The sequence below is a fragment of the Erinaceus europaeus genome, chromosome 15 (genome assembly GCF_950295315.1).
Source record: "Erinaceus europaeus chromosome 15, mEriEur2.1, whole genome shotgun sequence".
Classification (NCBI taxonomy): Eukaryota; Metazoa; Chordata; class Mammalia; order Eulipotyphla; family Erinaceidae; genus Erinaceus; species Erinaceus europaeus.
The window spans coordinates 637,549-657,114 of record NC_080176.1 but is presented as its reverse complement, the minus strand read 5'-3'; the positions used below and the strand labels follow the sequence as shown (position 1 = coordinate 657,114).

At 61.1% G+C, this 19,566-nt stretch overlaps 2 protein-coding genes across 2 annotated transcripts; one reads left to right on the top strand and one right to left on the bottom strand.

The window, feature by feature from the left end:
• Positions 1 to 438: 438 nt before the first annotated feature.
• Positions 439 to 15,216, bottom strand: TEKT5 (tektin 5). The gene is made up of 7 exons (XM_060172382.1): positions 14,605 to 15,216; positions 10,247 to 10,330; positions 8,195 to 8,265; positions 7,490 to 7,633; positions 6,794 to 7,016; positions 1,275 to 1,429; positions 439 to 679 (listed from the first exon to the last, which is right to left on the bottom strand). The coding sequence occupies exons 1-7, from the start codon at positions 15,175 to 15,177 to the stop codon at positions 463 to 465; spliced, it is 1,467 nt and encodes a 488-aa protein (XP_060028365.1). The 5' UTR covers positions 15,178 to 15,216; the 3' UTR covers positions 439 to 462.
• LOC132533048 (submandibular gland secretory Glx-rich protein CA-like) lies at positions 523 to 4,918 on the top strand. The gene is made up of 3 exons (XM_060172383.1): positions 523 to 658; positions 3,028 to 3,446; positions 3,897 to 4,918. The coding sequence occupies exon 3, from the start codon at positions 3,977 to 3,979 to the stop codon at positions 4,670 to 4,672; it is 696 nt and encodes a 231-aa protein (XP_060028366.1). The 5' UTR covers positions 523 to 658; positions 3,028 to 3,446; positions 3,897 to 3,976; the 3' UTR covers positions 4,673 to 4,918.
• Positions 15,217 to 19,566: the final 4,350 nt, after the last annotated feature.

The following is a 19,566-nucleotide window of genomic DNA, read 5'->3' as shown; positions in this document are numbered from 1 at the left end:
GCCCCGCCCACATAGAGGTCCCGCCCTCAGTTCGCCCTCCAGTCCGGCTGGAGCGAGTCCCGGCCCCAGGCCCCACCCACACCCGCGGCCCCGCCCACACGGAGGCCCCGCCCGCGATAGGCCCCGCCCCGATCCCGCGGCCCCGCCCCCACGCCACGCCCTTGCGGCCTAGAGTAGGCCCACCCACTGGCCCCGCCTCTGGCCCGGGTATCCAGGCCCCGCCCTCATCCAGATCTGGATACCATCCACAGGCCCCGCCCCTAAGGGCCACGCCCCCAACCCCGCCCGCCCCGCCCACATAGAGGTCCCGCCCTCAGCTCGCCCTCCAGTCCTGCCCTCAGAGTCGAGTCCCCGCCCCAGGCCCCACCCACCCGGAGGCCCCGCCCACACAGAGGCCCCGCCCGATAGGCCCCGCCCCCAGGCCAAGCGGACGCGGGGGCGTGGCCAGGCTTTATTGGCCGCCTAGACGTAGCCCAGCAGGCGCGGGGTGCTGGGGAAGGCGGCGCGCATGGCCATGCAGGTGTCGCGGTCGATGCACAGCGTGCGCGCCTTCACGGCCAGCTCGTGCTCCAGCCGCGAGCGCGTCATGCCCAGCAGCTGCAGCGTGTCCTGCGTCTCCCGCAGCCGCAGCCGCAGCGTCTGCAGCGTGTCGTCGATGGTGTGCACCTCGTTCACCAGGCTGGGGACGGCCGGATGTCACCAAGGGCCTGGCCGCCGGCTGCCCTCGCCCACGGACCGAGTGGGGGGACGGTCAGCTCTCTGCAGGGGCGGGGGCGGGGGCTGGGCCACGAGGGGGAGGGGGCCGGGCTGGGCAGGTGGGCGTCAGGGGAGCAGGTGGGGGGCAGGGCTGGGCAGGTGGGGGACAGGGGGACAGGGCTGGGCAGGTGGGGGCAGGGGGGCAGCTGGGGGGCAGGGCTGGGCATGTTGGGGCAGGGGGGCAGGGGGACAGGACAGGGCTGGGCAGGTGGGGGCAGGGGGGCAGGTGGGGGACATGGGGGCTGGGGGGCAGGTGGGGGGGCAGGGGGGCTGAGCAGGTGGGGGCAGGGGGGCAGGTGGGGGACATGGGGGCTGGGGGGCAGGTGGGGGGGCAGGGGGGCTGAGCAGGTGGGGGGCAGGGGGCAGGTGAGGGGCAGGGACAGGGCTGGGCAGGCGGGTGGCAGGGGCTGGGGCAGGATTGAGGTGCAGGGCTGGGCTGCAGAGGCCGGGGAAGACGCAGGCCCCCCTGGCAGACACGGCCGCCTCCCCCGGCCCGGCCCCCAGGCGCTGGGACTCACTGGAACTGTGGGGCGTCACGGCACAGCTCCACGTCGGGGCGCTGCGTGCGGCACTGCAGCCGCGTCTGGGCCACCTTGAGCGGGCTCTCCTTGGCCAGGATGCAGCGCTGGAGCAGCAGCTGCGTGCTCTCTGCCTGCAGGATCTCCTGCAGCGTCTGCGGGTGGGCACGGGCGGCGGCTCAGCCGGGTGGCTTCCCTCAGCAGCCGAGGCCCCTCCCCAGGCCCGAGCCTCCAGCACCCGCAGGGCGGCCCCGGAGGCTGGCTCCTGAGCTCTGTCTCTCTGTCTCTCTGTCTCTCTGTCCCTCTGTCCCAGTCTCAGCTCTGCCTGATGGTGGCGGCAGGGATGGAACACAGGACCTCTTCCCACCCGCCGGGCTGGCCTTGACATGCCCTTCAAGGATCTCCCCGGCCCAAGGCTTTTATTCTGTCGTTAACGTAGAGAAAGGAGAGCGACGGAGGGGAAACACCCCTGCCCGGATCCACACCCATGGAGCTGCCAGGCCCCTCTCTCTCTCTCTCTCTCTCTCCCTCTCTCTCTCTCTGTCTCTCTCTCTCCCTCTCTCTCTCTCCCTCTCTATACATCCTCTCACCTCTCAATTTCTGTCTGTCCAACAACAATAATAAAAATAGTAAACAAACTAGAAGAAAGGACAAAATGGCTGGCTCAGTGCCCCCTGAACCACAGCAGGGGCCTGGCTCCCACACTGCATGCTGTCCCTGGACAAGACCCCGAGACTCAGCGGCTGAGTAGGCCTCTCCCGGCAGGGCCCAGTGCCAGGCGACTCAGGGCCGTGTGCGGGACACAGTACTGGGTGTGGTCAGCAGTGCCCGGAGCACAGTGTGGAGGACTGAGCGCGGCCGTCCCGGCTCCGCACACCCATGCCGTGTGCCCCAAGGCCAGGCTCCGAAGCCCTCTGCTCCCTTCCAGGGTCGGAGGGTCTAATCTCTGTCTCCCTGCCGGTGTGCGCTGAGAGCAGTGGTACCAGGAGCTGCTGGGTGGGGTGCGGGAGAGAGAGGGGAGGGAGAGCATGTGGCAGCAGGGACCTTCCTGCCCCCACGCAAAGCTGAGGGGCGTGGGGTAGAGGCCTGCCTGGGCTGGCTGCGGCCTGGCTCACGGGGAGGCCCGGTGAGGGTGCTGGGAGTTGGCGCAGGGGATCACCCCAGGGGAAGAGCTGGCGCCCTCGGGCTCAGCCCACTCCGGCCCAGCTCCGTGCTCCCAGGAAGGTCTGAGGGAGGGAGTCTGGGCCCCTCTCACCCCCACCCCTGCTCTACTTGGAGCCTTCACCTGGCTGAGCCCTCGGTGCCACCGGCTCTGGCCTGGGCAGCTTCCTGAGCCTCTCTGTGCCTCCTGCAGTCAGAGAGCCTCCCCACAGCCACGGCGCCCCCAGACTCACTGCACAGAGCCTGTCAGCAGGTAGTTCACGGTCGAGACAGCAGGAAGGGGGTCGTGGGGGTCCTACTCTCTCTCTAGTCAGCTTCCCCAAGGCCTTTCATGGCCTCCAGTTAGGAAAAAACAAGACTTCCCTGTCCTCCCAGGCCTGCCCCCAGCTCCTACCCTCAGCTCGAGGTCACACAGATGAATCTTTCTAAGCCCTGGTTTATTCATCTGTGAAATAAGATTTCTCCTCCTCCTCTTCATTATTTATCCATCAGTAGAGATGGAGAGAAATTGAGAGGAAGGAGGGAACTAGGGAGAGGATGAAAAGAGACCCCGCAGCCCTGCTCCATCACCCATGAAGCTTCCCCCCTGCAGGTGGGAACTGGGCGCTTGAACCTGGGTCCTGACACAGGATGACTTGTGAGCTGTACCGGTGTGCCACCACCTGGTCCCAGATTTCTTTCCTTTAAATAAGATTTGTGTATTTTATGATGACGACCAGAGCACCACTGGCCCTGTGCTGCCAGGAACTGAACCCCAAGCCCACCACAGCCTGGGCGAAATGCTTCCTCTTCACTCTGCTTAACTCCAGCTGTCTACAGCCCCCAGGCCAAAGTCTGCATGGGGTGGGGGGAGCCCACACAGGCCTGCGTCCAGGGTGTGTGCCTCAGACCCCTGGGGCAGCACCCACCAGGATGGGGGCTTGGAATCTTCTTGCCAAGGGGAGTGGGATGAGCTCCACGTTTAGCACGCGACACCGTCCACAGCTGGCAGCTGAAGCCAACTACTGAAAGGTGAAGTGGTTGCTATATATTTATCTTCATGACATCAGCTCCTTTTATTAGCTTAGACACCACGTGAGCACAGTCCCCACCTGAAGACTAGCCCTTGCTCAGGCAGGGCTGGGGCGGGGAGGGCCGGGGGTTTGAACGGGTGTGCTGGCTTATTTGCAAAGCAGCTGGTGATTAAATAATGACTAAAAATAATAATCCACGTGGCTGCAAAAAATTCTCTGAGGAGAAGCAGTGAGGCGGTTAGCAGTGACTCAGAACTTCCCTGGAGAAATCTGGGAGATAGGCAGTTTGCCCTCCCCACCCACACACACATCCCAAGACCTTCTCCCCTGCACTGTTGACATCAAAGGGGCTGTTCTGAATCCCTAGGTATCAGTGTAAGGACCTCACACTGCGTACCATCTCCTCACTGTGTGACACAAAAGCAGGAGTTCTTACCCACTTTTGCAGGAGAGAAGCTGGCCACCAAGACGAACCAACAGCCACCAAGACCAAGACCAGCCAATGGCCACCAAGACCAAGAACAGCCAATGGCCACCAAGACCAAGGACAGCCAATGGCCACCAAGACCAAGGACAGCCAATGGCCACCAAAACCAATACCAGCCAATGGCCACCAAGAACAAGAACAGCCAACAGCCACCAACCAAGACCAAGAACAGCCAATGGCTACCAGGACCAACCAACAACCACCAAGAGCAAGCCAGCCAGTGGCCACCAAGGCCAAGAACAGCCAATGGACACCAAGACCAAGAACAGCCAACGGCCACCAACCAAGACCAAGAACAGCCAGTGGCTACCAAGACCAACCAACAGCCATCAAGACCAAGACCAGCTAATGGCCACCAAGACCAAGAACAGCCAGTGGCTACCAAGACCAACCAACAGCCATCAAGACCAAGACCAGCTAATGGCCACCAAGACCAAGAACAGCCAATGGCTGGCCACCAACCAAGACCAAGAACAGCCAATGGCTACCAGGACCAACCAACAGCCAACAAGAGCAAGCCAGCCAGTGGCCACCAAGACCAAGACCAGATAATAGCCACCAAGACCAAGAATAGCCAACGGCCACCAACCAAGACCAAGAACAGCCAACAGCCACCAACCAAGACCAAGAGCAGCCGATGGCTAACAAGACCAACCAACAGCCACCAAGACCAAGACCAGCTAATGGCCACCAAGACCAAGAACAGCCAACGGCTACCAAAACCAAGACCAGCCTAGGAGCTGCCTATCACCACCCTGCCACAGTCCATGTGCCAAGAACTGTCCTTGTGGGGCTACATGAAACACACATTGAAGGAAACCCCACACCCCCACCTCTGCACTCCAGCCTGGCAGCCCAGAGACCAGGCAGGCATGGGAGCAGCTGTGTGAACAGGTAAGATCCCGGCTGTGGACGCAGCACATGCTGAGTGCCACACACTGCCCTGTGCTCACCCACTCTGCCTGGGTCATCCTGAGGCTGGAGCCACCCTACAGAGGAGGACAGGGAGGCACCTACAGAGACAGTGGAGCCATGATTCTTACTCAGGCCCTGTCTGTGCTTCTAAGCGCACGCTCTGAGGTAAACAGAGCAAGGGCTAAGATGGCCATCAGCAGCTACAGGCTGTGGGCAAAGCTGGCCCCTGCCTGGTGTTATAGTTTTTTTTTTCCTGTTGTTGCCCTTGTTGTTTATCGTCGTCATTGTTATTGTTGTTGTTATTGCTGTCATTGTTGTTGGATAGGACAGAGAGAAATGGAGAGAGGAGGGGAAGACAGAGAGGGGGAGAGAAAGACAGACACCTGCAAACCTGCTTCACCACCTGTGAAGCGACTCCCCTGCAGGTGGGGAGCCGGGGGCTCGAACCGGGATCCTCACGCCGGTCCTTGCGCTTCGTGCCACGTGTGCTTAACCCGCTGCACCACCGCCCGGCTCCTGGTAAAGTTTTATTGGAACACAGCCCTTGTGCACACATTGTCTATAGCTATGTGGACCTGCAGCCAGAACTGTACAGAACCAGGCTGTGAGCTTTGCCCCGGGGCAGGGGACTAACCGGGGTGTGTGTGGGGAAGATAGACTGCAGTGCCAGCTGACTGTGCCACCGCCCTGTGCAGGGGCTAGTCCTCTCCCTTGTATCCACTCAGCCTCTGCAACCCTTCTCCACCCACAAGGGAAGGAGATGCAGCACCTTCCATTGTCAGCCATCAGGACTCCCCACTATTTTCAGAAAAGAGGTCAAGACCTGCCAAGCGAGCCCAGAGACCCCTGACTGAGCTCACCGCCCTCCCATCTCATTCCAGAGGCAGCCCTGGCACGTGCCTTTGGGCCAGCTCCTCCCCACTACCCTGGCTGTCACTGTCATGCCCTCTGCTCCACCCTGGGGTCTCCAGGACATCCCCAGCTCGCCTTCGAGACACCCACCACAGCCTCACAGTCCCCTCCGGGAGATGTCTGTCTGACCTGCCTCCCGGAGGGCAGCTGAGCGGCAGGTGGATGTCTCCTCTGAGGTCCCCATTACGCCCTGCTTGGGGGCTGGGGAGACAGCTCGGCTGCAACCTGGGACCTGAGTGTCAGCTCTTGGTTTAACCCCTGCACGTTCGTTGCGTGTTCTAGCCTCTCTCTCTCTCTCTCTCTCTCTCTCTCCCCCCGATGTGAAACTCAATGTGAAATAAAATAAATGTTCAGGACCCCTGCCCCAGCTACCTTCAGTATCTATTAGGTAAGAGGAACAGTGTTCACACCGTGCAGTGCAGACAGACGCGTGAGCGCTGCTACGTATGTAGCCAACACCGTGGGTGCAGCTGCCCTGCAAGGCAGGTTCAAGGCGGGTACCCAGCCTGCCCACACCTGCTCCAGCCGGACGTCATCCCAAGACTGCACGGCCACCAGTGCTCTTTGGAACACGCGTCCGCCGAGGACGGGGACCCAGGGCTGCTCTGCGGCTCCTCTCTTCATGCTCAGTGCTGGGCAGAGCAGCTGGACATGCAGACAGGGCTCCCCCAGGGGTGGCGGATGAAGCGGCCCTCCTGTCCACCCCAGTTCAAAGAGCACCCCACCCCCTTCGCACAGGGAGTCCTGGCGCTGCTGCCGGTTGAGAGGGTGCAGTTCAGAACCGGAGTGAGTGCAAAGGGCCTGGTCTGTGCAGACCTGTCTCCTGGGCTCCCACACCTGCATCCCACTTGCTGGTCTTGCTCGGTCCCCTGGCCCTCCGGACAGGGATGAAGGGCCAGAGGAGGGGCTCCTCTGGGCCACCATCCCGGGTGCTGGGGTCCCCTCGCCCCGTGTGCGGCAGGGTGGGTGAGCGCACAGGGACCACGGGGCCAGCCCCGGCTGGGAGGCCAGATGGCGACCTCGCGGGCTACCTTGGCCAGCTCCGTCTGCAGCTTGTTCTTCACGTCCATCACCTCGGCAATGCGGGCGCTGAAGGCCAGGTTGGTGTTGGTGAACTGCTTCCACATCTGGTCCGACAGCGTCTCAGAGAGGTTCTCGGCCTCCTCACGCAGCCGGATGGAGTCGGCCCGCATGTTCTGCGAGTGCCTGATGTTGTCATTGCTGAACTTGGCCCACGTCTCGGGCACCGAGACCCTGCGAGGGGAAGCACGGGTGACGCAGGCTGTGGGAGGCGGCGGCCCCTCTCCTCTCCCCTCCCCTCCCCTCTCCTCGGAGCACTGTAGCAAAGGAAGCCGTGCGTGCGGGGCCAGGCATGGGCGTAGCCTGGGGCAGCCTCTCCCGCTCAGTGCTCTGAATCTTTTTTTAATGTTTCATTCTTTATTTTGGCCACAGGCAGAAATCGAGAGGGGTGGGGGAGATGGGAGAGAGAGAGACACCAAAGCCCTGCCCACTGTTTACGAAGCTTCCCCCTGCAGGTGGGGAGTGGGGGCAGCTCTGCCATTCCAGCTCCTGGTGTGGGGTTCCTGCTCGCCTGGGAGGAATTCCGTCTGTCAGCTGGCTGTGATTCTGCAGCTTGCAGCCATGGTCCCCAGCCATGCCACCTTGCCCCTGCAGGAGCAGACCCAGGAGCCTCCCCCCACACGGCACGGGAGCCGGGGCACACTCACGTGCCGTCCACTTTCTCCACGCCGCAGAAGAAGCTGATGCAGTCCGACGTGTTCCTCAGGTTGAAGCACTTCTCATCAATGAACTGGGCCGTGCTCTTGTCCTCGAGGTCCCTCTCCAGAGATTGCTGGGCATCGCGGTTATCCCTGGGAAGTGGGGTGGGCTCCATGTCCCTAGCTGCATACTGACTCTGGGCCCCAGGCCCAAGGTCACAGGGAGGGCAGGGCCGGGTCCCGGGGCTCCCGGGAGGGACCCCGCCCCTCACAGCTTCTCAGCTGTCTCTCCAGCTCAATGGCTCCTTGCTCCCCTCACCCAGCAGCCAGGGCCCCCTGACTCCTCCAGTCCAGCAGACGCCCGGCCCTGAGCAAAGGGCAGGACTTTCCTGTAGAGCCTCTGACACGATCCCTGTGGGCTCGGTGGAGAATAGGGCCCAGAGTCCCAGAGTCCCTGCCCTGCCGGCCCAGCCGCCTGGAGGCCCTGACAAGGGCGAGACCCTCCTGCCGCCGCCATCAAGAAGCCCAAGCGTGGCCTCCACTCTGTCAGAAGCCTCTTTGGCAGCGTCTCCCTTCCTCAGCGACACCAGCCACGGCAGGCCGGCCAGACTGTCCGACGCCCAACCGGCGCACCGCCGGCCAGCAGAGACGGGTGCGGACGGCGACCTCAGACCTGGGGCCGAGACACCCCAGGAGGGCAGCCGCTCCTCTTACCGCATCTGTGCAGCGAGCCTCTGCGCCAGCTGCCGCATCTGGTCCTGACAGCACTTCAGCAAGTCCACCTCCTGGGCGGGGTGGAGAGAAAGGGGCTCGGGCTGGGGTGGGTTCTGGCCGACTGCTGCTTCTCTGAGGGTGGGCAGTGTCAGGGGAGGCGTGGGCGAGGGGCCAGCCCGGCCTTCACGCCACGGTCCCCGGGCCACAGGCGTCCCCAGAGGTGGCTCGGCGGGCAGAGCGCCAGGCTTCCTGGGAGTGCCACGTGGGAGTGCCAGGGGTGGGTGGTGGCGGGGATTCAGGGTCCCCCAGTGTGTCCGGGTGTGCAGGGCACAGGCTGCCAGCAAGGCACCTCAGCAAGCAGCAGCAGGTGAGGCCGGGAAAGATGCCCAGGACCATGAACCTGAGACTCACAGTTCACAACCACCTGTGCGGCTTCTGCTGTGTGGGCAGCCCCCTCCCCTGACCCTCAGCCCCCCAGAACCTCAGTCTCCTCCTCAGACCCTCAATCCCCCCCAGGCCCTCAATTCCTCCCCCCAGACCCTCAGTCCCCCAGACCCTCAGCCCCCCAGACCCTCAGCCCCCCAGACCCTCAGTCCCCCCAGACCCTCAATTCCTCACCCCAGACCCTCAGTACCCCAGACCCTCAGTCCCCCAGACCCTCAGTCCCCCCAGACCCTCAGTCCCCCAGACCCTCAGTCCCCCCAGACCCTCAGCCCCCCAGACCCTCAGCCCCCCAGACCCTCAGCCCCCCAGACCCTCAGTCACCCAGACCCTCAGTCCCCCAGAACCTCAGTCCCCCCAGACCCTCAGACCCCCAGACCCTCAGACCCTCAGTCCCCCAGACCCTCAGTCCCCCCAGACCCTCAGTCCCCCCAGAACCTCAGCCCCCCAGACCCTCAGTCCCCCCAGACCCTCAGTCCCTCAGTCCCCCAGACCCTCAGCCCCCCCAGACCCTCAGACCCTCAGCCCCCCAGACCCTCAGCCCCCCAGACCCTCAGTCCCCCAGACCCTCAGTCCCCCCAGACCCTCAGACCCCCAGACCCTCAGCCCCCCCAGACCCTCAGACCCTCAGACCCTCAGTCCCCCCAGACCCTCAGTCCCCCCAGACCCTCAGACCCCCAGACCCTCAGCCCCCCAGACCATCAGTCCCCCAGACCCTCAGTCCCCCAGACCCTCAGTACCCCAGACCCTCAGCCCCCCAGACCCTCAGTCCCCCCAGACCCTCAATTCCTCACCCCAGACCCTCAGTCCCCCAGACCCTCAGTCCCCCAGACCCTCAGTCCCCCCAGACCCTCAGTCCCCCAGACCCTCAGACCCCCAGACCCTCAGTCCCCCCAAACCCTCAGCCCCTCAGTCCCCCAGACCCTCAGCCCCCCAGACCCTCAGCCCCCCAGACCCTCAGCCCACCAGACCCTCAGTCACCCAGACCCTCAGTCCCCCAGAACCTCAGTCCCCCCAGACCCTCAGACCCCCAGACCCTCAGACCCTCAGTCCCCCAGACCCTCAGTCCCCCCAGACCCTCAGTACCCCAGACCCTCAGTCCCCCAGACCCTCAGTCCCCCAGACCCTCAGTCCCCCAGACCCTCAGACCCCCAGACCCTCAGTCCCCCCAAACCCTCAGCCCCTCAGTCCCCCAGACCCTCAGTACCCCAGACCCTCAGCCCCCCAGACCCTCAGACCCTCGGTCCCCCCAGACCCTCAGTCCCCCCACACCCTCAGACCCCCAGACCCTCAGCCCCCCAGACCCTCAGTCTCCCTCAGTCCCTCAGTCCCCCCAGACCCTCAATTCCTCACCCCAGACCCTCAGTCCCCCAGACCCTCAGACCCCCAGACCCTCAATCCCCCCAGACCCTCAGCCCCTCAGTCCCCCAGACCCTCAGTACCCCAGACCCTCAGCCCCCCAGACCCTCAGACCCTCAGTCCCCCCAGACCCTCAGTCCCCCCAGACCCTCAGTCCCCCCAGACCCTCAGACCCCCAGACCCTCAGTCCCCCACCCCTGCCCTCAGTCCCCCACCCCTGCCCTGGCTGCCCAGGCCCTGTGGGCGCCTCACCCTGATGAGGTTCTTCTCCACATTGTCGTGCACCAGGTCCACCCCAATGCGCTTTTCTCGCTGGTACAGACACTCCAGGGCCACCTGTGGGGCAGGGGACACTGTGCTCTCTGCAGAGACACAGCCTGGCACAGGGGGCCTCGGGATGGGAAGCCTGGAGACTGGGGGAGTACTGGGGGTACTAGGCGAGTACTGGGGAAATACTAGGGGGCACTGGGAGATACTAGGGGAGTACTGGGGGAATACTAGGGGTCACGGGAAATACTAGGGGGTACTGGGGGATGCTGGATGAGTACTGGGGAAATACTAGGGGGCACTGGGAGATACTGGGTGAGTACTGGGGAAATATTAGGGGGTACTGGGGGATGCTGGATGAGTACTGGGGAAATACTAGGGGGCACTGGGAGATACTGGGTGAGTACTGGGGAAATACTAGGGGGCACTGGGAGATACTGGGTGAGTACTGGGGAAATACTAGGGGGCACTGGGAGATACTGGGTGAGTACTGGGGAAATACTAGGGGGCACTGGGAGATACTGGGTGAGTACTGGGGAAATATTAGGGGGTACTGGGGGATACTGGGTGAGTACTGGGGAAATACTAGGGGGCACTGGGAGATACTGGGTGAGTACTGGGGAAATACTAGGGGCACTGGGAGATACTGGGTGAGTACTGGGGAAATACTAGGGGGCACTGGGAGATACTGGGTGAGTACTGGGGAAATACTAGGGGGCACTGGGAGATACTGGGTGAGTACTGGGGAAATACTAGGGGGCACTGGGAGATACTGGGTGAGTACTGGGGAAATACTAGGGGGCACTGGGAGATACTGGGTGAGTACTGGGGAAATACTAGGGGGCACTGGGAGATACTGGGTGAGTACTGGGGAAATACTAAGGGGTACTGGGGGATGCTGGATGAGTACTGGGGGAATACTAGGGGACACTGGGGAAATACTAGGGGGTACTGGGGGTTGCTGTATGAATACTGGGGAAATACTAGGGGCACTGGGAGATACTGGGTGAGCACTGGAGAAATACTAGGGGCACTGGGAGATACTGGGTGAGCACTGGGGAAATACTGGGGGATGCTGGATGAGTACTGGGGGAATACTAGGGGGCACTGGGGAAATACTAGGGGGTACTGGGAGATACTGGGTGAGTACTGGGGAAATGCTGGGGGAGTACTGGGGGATACTGGAGGATACTGGGGGCACTGGGGGAATACTAAGGGGTGCTGGGGGTTCTGGGTAAGTACTGGAGGAGTACTGGGGGAATACTGGGGGAGTACTGGGGGATACTTGGGGGTACTGGGGCATAATGGGGGCATTGGGGGTACTGGGGGATACTGAGGGAGCTCTAGGGGAGTACTGGGGAAATTCTGGGGTAGTACTGCGTGAATACAGGTGAGTACTAGGTGAGTACTGGGGGAGTACTAGAAAGGACTGGGGGAGCTTCTCCCTGCTCCACCCATCTCCAGAGGGGTCCCTGGCCACCCTCAAGACAGGCGGCCACTGCTCTTCCCTTCTGACCAACGTCCCCAAGGGGAAGGAAGGTGCCAAGGAACAGAGCCACCTCCGGGGGCACAGGGAGGTTGGCAGGAGAGATGCTTCTGGAAGCCCTGCCCCTGCCCCTGCCCTGCCCCTGCCCTGCCCCTGCCCCTGCCCCTGCCCCTGCCCTGCCCCTGCCCTGCCCTGCCCTGCCCCTGCCCCTGCCCTGCCCCTGCCCCTGCCCCTGCCCCTGCCCTGCCCTTGCCCCTGGCCCTGCCCTGCCCCTGCCCTGCCCCTGCCCCTGACCCTACCCTGCCCCTGCCCTGCCCCTGCCCCTGCCCCTGCCCCTGCCCTGTCCTTGCCCCTGCCCTGCCCTTGCCCCTGGCCCTGCCCTGTCCTTGCCCCTGCCCCTGCCCTGCCCCTGCCCTGCCCCTGCCCCTGCCCTGCCCCTGCCCCTGCCCCGCCCCTGCCCCTGCCCCTGCCCTTGCCCCTGGCCCTGCCCTGCCCCTGCCCCTGCCCCTGCCCTGCCCTGCCCTTGCCCCTGGCCCTGCCCCTGCCCTTGCCCCTGGCCCTGCCCCTGCCCTGCCCCTGCCCCTGCCCCGGCTCTGGCCTGAGGTGAGCACTCTACCCCTGTCCTCAGAGACTCGGCGTGACAATAGTGGCCATGGGGACACGGCCATGTCCTCCCTCTTAACAGAAATTGCACGTAAACTGGCTACTACAGTCACTGCTGACGGCTTGTGTGGAGCGTCTGCTCTGACACCCCAAGTGCATTATTTCAAAAACATTTATCTCTATTTATTATTAGAGAGAAACAGAGAGAAATTGAGAGAGGAGGGGAGATAGAGAGGGAGAGAGACAGAGAGACACCCGCAGCCCTGCTCCACCTCTCGTGAAGCTTCCCCCATGCAGGTGGGGACCGGGGGCTTGAACCTGGGGCCTCGCGCATGGTAGCGTGCCCTCCAGCAGGTGCGCCGCAGCCCGGCCCCAGCCCCCAGTGCCTTCCACACGCACAGTGTCCAGGTATCTCCTCAGCTCTGCTCCTCCACTTTCCTCGCTGGTGACTTGCCCAGGACAGAGGCCGTGGAGCCGGTGCCTGGGCCTGCTGGGGAGCCCAGTGCTCCGAGGAACTGAGGGACCCCTGCGGGTTCCCCGTGGGTGGGACGGCTCGACTTGTGGGGAGCCCGTCTGCTCCGTGATGTTTACACCTGAGCTCCATGGCAGCCTGGAAGGACCATTACAGCACTGGGTTCAAACCCAGACTCAGCTGCTGTGACTGGGCCCAGGCAAGGGGCCCGCCATGACCCTCTGCCTCCTCATCCGCAGGTGGGCAGATGGGGGGACGTGGCGTCTCTCACGGGCCTGTGCACCCGGGCATGGCGTCTGCACAGGGGAATGCCCTCAGAGCACTGTCGGCAAAATCACCCACAAAGACAGGCAAAGGGGGCCGGGTGGTGGTGCAGCTGGTTAGGGGCCACAATATCTATCACGCACAAGGACCTGGGTTCGAGCCTCCACTCCCCACCTGCAGGGGGAAGCTTCATGAGCAATGAAGCAGGTCAGCAGGTGTCTCTCTTTCTCTCCCTATGTTGCCCTCCCCTCTCAATTTCTTTCTTTAAAAAATTTATTTCATTAATTTATTTATTGGATAGAAAGAGAAATTGAGAGGGGAGAAGAAGATACACAGGGAGAGAGAAAGACACCTGCAGCCCTGCTTCACCACTCGTGAAGCTTTCCCCCTGCTGGTGGGGACTAGGGCCTTGAACCTGGGTCCTTGTGCCCTGTAGTGTGTGCAGTTAACCAGGTGTGCCACTGCTTGCCCCCCACACACACCATGTCTCTCTGTCAAATAAAAGAAAAAGAAAAAACTGGCTGCTGGATTCTTAGTACTGGCACTGAGCCCCAGCATAAGCCTGGAGGCGACAGACCAAGGCCCTGACGGCCAGCCTTGCCCCTGAGGGGGCCTCATGGGGATTGTGAGCAGAGTGGAAGGGAAGACTGGGGGAAGGCTGCTGGGGGCCGGGGGGCATCCTGCCACAGACCACCAGGAAGAACGGTGATGGGGCCGCTGGCATGTGATGTCACAAAGCAGAGAAATTACCTTGCCAGGTGTGCAGCCCAGGCTGGAGCCCCGGCGTCACAGGGGAGAGACCAAGGCACGGGGGTGGGGGGAGCCCAGGGCTGTGGTGTCTCTCCTTCTCTGCCTTTCTGTCTCGTGTTCCATGAAAAACTGGCTTGGAGTGGTGAAATCACACATAAGCAAGGTCCCAAGACAGGGAACAATAATGGGCCAAAGAGACAGCATCATGGTTCTGCAAAAGACTCTCCTGCCTGAGGCTCTGAGGTCCCAGGTTCAGTCCCTAGCACCACCATCAGCCAGAGCTGAGCAGGGCTCTGGGAAGCAATAATAGCATATATTGAACAATAATTCATTATAAATGCATACAGTCCCATATTTGGAAAAGAGAGAGAGAGAGAGTCAGGCGGTAGCGCAGCGGGTTAGGCGCAGGTGGCGCAAAGCGCAAGGACCGGCGTAAGGATCCCGATTCGAACCCCGGCTCCCCAGCTGCAGGGGAGTCGCTTCCCAGGCGGTGAAGCAGGTCTGCAGGTGTCTGTCTTTCTCTCCCCTCTCTGTCTTCCCCTCCTCTCTCCACTTCTCCACTTCTCTCTGTCCTGTCCAACAACGACGACATCAACAATAACTACAATAATAATAACTACAACTTTACAAAGAGAGAGAGGAGGAAGAGAATGATAGAGGAGCAGAGAAGGAAGGAGGAGGAGGAGGGAGAGAGGGAAGGAGGAGGCATGAGGGAGGACGAAGAGAAGGCGGGAGGGGGCTGCTGAGGGCTCCCTGGGGTGGGCCCACCTGCAGCGGGCAGTCCAGCTCGGCGGCCGCACACTCCAGCCGCTGCCGGAGCCCGTCCAGGCCCAGGTTCTCCTTGAGCAGCCGTTCCAGCTCGTAGCCCAGCTCGGCCTTCCAGAAGCCGATGTCCGCCAGCCTCTGGCCCAGGTTCCGGCTGGAGCCCTCCTGCATCTGGCGGGTCAGCTGGTCCTTGTCCTGCATGAGGCGGGCCGTGTCGCCCAGCAGCCGGCCGGCCCACAGCCGGGAGGCCTCGGCGCCCCTCACCTGCCGCTGGCTGGCACGCTCCCAGTCTCGCGGGCTGTAGCGGCAGAAGAGCTTGGTGCGCAGGGCGGGCAGCACCGTGGGCGGCCGCAGGGAGCTGCGGCACTGGGCGGGCGCCGGGCAGGTCTGAGCCCCGGGCACCCGGCACAGCAGGCTGGGCCGCCAGGAGCTGGGCAGGCGGCAGCCGGGCAGCGAGAAGGGCTGGCAGCACTCGCGGGTGGCCGGGGCCGGCAAGGCCGGGGGCAGCACGCTCAGGCAGCATGTCTCCTTGGGGACACAGTAACTGGCCGTCTGCGTGGTCCCCAGGAACTCCATCCTCGCCCGTCCACCACCATCAAGCAAAACGGTCCTGCGGGCCAGGGCATCCCAGAGGGGAAGCCCCTCCTGCCCGGCCGGGCCTCTATGACCTGTGGCCGCTGTCACAAAGCAGGGGCCGTCGGGCACTGCCCACTGCTCAGGCCACCTGGGCCCAGGAGTGTGGATGTGAAGCAAGACATGCCCGTTCCACGCTCACTGCCTCTCAGCAGCACCTCAACACAGCTGTTTGAGAAACAAGCTGCAGGGCCCGAGTGTGCCAGGAATCATCTTACTTTTAAATCTTTTTATTTATTTATTATTGGCTAGAGACAAAGGGAACACGGGGGGGGGGGGAGATAGGGAGAGAGAAGGGCCGGGTGGTGGCGCACCTCCTTGAGCGCACACCATTACCGTGCGCAAGGACCTGGGTTCGAGCCCCTGGACCCCACCAGCAGGGGGAAAGCTTCACGAGTGGTGAAACAGGGCTGCAGGTGTGTGTGTGTCTCTCTCTCCCAGTCTGCCCCTCCTTTCCCAATTTCTCTCTGTCTCTAGCCAATAATAAATGAACAAAAATTGGGAGAATACTGATCCGAGAAGGATGACAGAGGACCTAGTGGGGGTTGTATTGTTCTACGGAAAACCGGGAAATGTTATGCATGTGCAAACTATTGTATTTACTGTGGAATGTAAAACATTAATTCCCCAATAAAGAAATTTAGAAAACAATAAATAAATGAACAAAAATTAAAAAAGAAAAAAGAGAGGGAGAGACCCCTGCAGCCCGGGTCCTTGCGCACTGTGACATGTGTGGTCAACCAGGTGTGCCACCGCCTGGGCCCCTGTATTTTGACTCAGCTGTGTTATCTGTCCCTGTGTGAGAAACTTCTGCAGGCCCTGTGGGAAGAGGCCCAGAGTTGTCTATCCTCAGACAGAGCTCAAATCGTATTTTGTTACACACTTAAGTTACACTTTCATTATCCATTTTATAAAAATTCTAAAAATGACATACATGCAACTATAAATAACCCCAGTGCCTACAGAGGCTCAGACTGGGGAAGGGTGTCACCTACTGGCGACAGGCAGGGTGGCAGGCACCCAACGCGTTTCAGCGCCCACACGTCTGAAAGGCTCCCTGCCCTGAGCTTCAGCCTGTCTGGTGCAGGGTCCCGCCTTCCTTCAGCACCTGCCTGTCTGGGTCTCGGGCCACCTCCCAGCCCCAGTTCCCCGCGCCGGCTCTTTGCTCTCTGGGAACTGGGTGCTTGCCTAGAATCACCTGACCTTATTTCCACAGCCGCCTTGTGGGGTATATGCTTTTCTTTCCCTCTCTTTTAATTTTTATTAGTGATTGGATGATTAACAAGACTGTAAGATCACAGGGGCACAATGCCACACAGCTCCCACCACCAGAGTCCCTGTCCCATCCCTTCCATTGGGAGCTTCCCTGTTCTTTATCCCTCTGGGAGCCTGAACCAAAATTCTTTTTTTCTTTTTTTTCCAATTTTGTTATTGTTGTTGTTGCTGTTGTCATAATTGCATTGTTGTTATTGCTGTTGTTGTTGTTGTTAGATAGGACAGAGAGAAATGGAGAGAGGAGGGAAGACAGAGGGGGAGAGAAAGACAGACACCTGCAGACCTGCTTCACCGCCTGTGAAGTGACTCCCCTGCAGGTGGGGAGCCGGGGGGCTGGAACCGGGATCCTCACGCTAGTCCTTGTGCTTCGCACCATGTGTGCTTAACCCGCTGCGCTACTGCCCAGCCCCAGGATCAAAATTCTCTATGGGGAGCAGAAGGTGGGAGCTCTGGCTTCTGCCACTGCTTCTCCACTGGACATGGGTGTTGGCAGGTGGATCCACACCCCCAGCCTGTGTCTGTCTGTCCCTCGTGGGGCAGGGCTCTGGGGAGGGGAGGCTCCAGGACACATGGGTGAGAGGGCATCTGCCCAGGGAGGTCAGGATGGCGTCATGGCGGCATCTGCAACTTGGTGGCTGAGTACTGGAGCAGGAGGGTTGACGTCTCAGGCTTGGCGTCTCTGGACGCAGTCTGAGGTGAAACGTGGCACAGCGGCACGAATGCTTGTCTTCTCCCCGAGTGACAGAGAAGCAAGCTGAGGCTGGAGACACGAGGTGGTTCAGCTCCAGAGAGCCGGAGTCGGGATTTGAACACGTGCCACTGCATTTCAGAGCATGGGCTAGGCCTGCCCTCACCCGTCTGCACCAGGGGAGAAAACCCTCCACTGGGGACCCTGGGCGGCGTCTCAGATGTTCCACGATGCGGGGATTCCCAGGAAACACGCGCACGGCTCACAGGAGCTGCCGGCCAGCCGACAGCACGGTGGGCAGCTACGGGGAGGGCGAGGCAGCCGACGCTGGCGTCACCAGCTCACGCAGGACTGCCCCACGGCTGCTGAACGGTGCGTGGAGAGCGGGCGAGTCACCATGGAGATGTCACCCCGAGAGGCTTTCTTCACGGCAAGGGGCAAGAGGAAGGAGGTCTTACGTGCTGAAGGAACAGGACTGAACCCCCCACCCACCAAGCGGCCAAGACCCCAGACTCGCACCTCTGGCGTCCTGTGCACCTGCCCACGTACTCACATGGGGGCTCGGCCACACAGCCTTGGGGGGCAGGGCAGGGGCTAGAATGTTGGACTTGCAAGTGTGAGGTCCTGAGTTTGATCCCTGGCATTGCACGTCCAGAGTGGTGCTTCTCTCTCTATTCTCGCTCTCTTGAATATATATCTTAAAAGCACATTTTATTTTAATGAGGTAGAGAGAGAGACAGGCCAGGTCCTGCGGAGTCCTGGCTGATGGGGATGCTGAGGATAGAACTTGGGACCTCAGAGCCTCAGGAAGGAGAGTCTGTTTGCAGAACCATTTATTATTATTGTTGTTGTTGTTGCTGTTATCCCAGACCCCTGCTGAGCCCTGGCTCTGGTGGTGCTGGGACAGAACCTGGGGCCTCAGAGCCTCGGCAGGAGAGTCTGTTTGCAGAGACATTATATTATTATTATTATTATTCCAGAGCCCTGCGGAGTCCTGGCTGATGGGGATGCTGAGGATAGAACTTAGGACCTCAGAGCCTCGGCAGGAGAGTCTGTTTGCAGAGCCATTATATTATTATTATTATTATTATTATTCCAGAGCCCTGCGGAGTCCTGGCTGATGGGGATGCTGAGGATAGAACTTGGGACCTCAGAGCCTCGGCAGGAGAGTCTGTTTGCAGAACTATTTATTATTATTGTTGTTGTTGTTGCTGTTATCCCAGAGCCCTGCTGAACCCGGGCTGCTGGTGGTGCTGGGACAGAACCTGGGGCCTCAGAGCCTCGGCAGGAGAGTCTGTTTGCAGAGCCATTATATTATTATTATTATTAATCTCAGAGCCCTGCTGAGCCCGGGCTGCTGGTGGTGCTGGGACAGGACCTGGGGCCTCAGAGCCTCGACAGGAGAGTCTGCGGGCAGAGCCACTTTATTATTATTATTATTATTATTAATCTCAGAGCCCTGCTGAGCCCTGCCTGCTGGTGGTGCTGGGACAGGACCTGGGGCCTCAGAGCCTCGACAGGAGAGTCTGCGGGCAGAGCCACTTTATTATTATTATTATTATTATTATTAATCTCAGAGCCCTGCTGAGCCCTGCCTGCTGGTGGTGCTGGGACAGGACCTGGGGCCTCAGAGCCTCGGCAGGAGAGTCTGTTTGCAGAGCCATTATATTATTATTATTATTATTATTATTAATCTCAGAGCCCTGCTGAGCCCGGGCTGCTGGTGGTGCTGGGACAGGACCTGGGGCCTCAGAGCCTCGGCAGGAGAGTCTGCGGGCAGAGCCATTATATTATTATTATTATTATTATTATTAATATCAGAGCCCTGCTGAGCCCTGCCTGCTGGTGGTGCTGGGACAGGACCTGGGGCCTCAGAGCCTCGACAGGAGAGTCTGTTTGCAGAGCCATTATATTATTATTATTATTATTATTATTAATCTCAGAGCCCTGCTGAGCCCGGGCTGCTGGTGGTGCTGGGACAGGACCTGGGGCCTCAGAGCCTCGGCAGGAGAGTCTGCAGGCAGAGCCATTATATTATTATTATTATTATTATTATTATTAATATCAGAGCCCTGCTGAGCCCTGCCTGCTGGTGGTGCTGGGACAGGACCTGGGGCCTCAGAGCCTCGGCAGGAGAGTCTGCGGGCAGAGCCACCACATTACTATTATTGTTGTTGTTGTTGTTGTTGTCCCGCGTCCATGTTCAGCGGCGGGCGGAGCCAGCCTGCACGGTGAAAGTCTCCAAGACAGAGACGGGAGGCGGGCGGAGGCGCGGGCACAGGCAGCCGGGGGCCACACCGAGCGGACTGAGCCGCCGAGGCCAAGCACCGCCCGAGCCCCGGTACTGACCGCGCCAGCGGGCCGGAAGT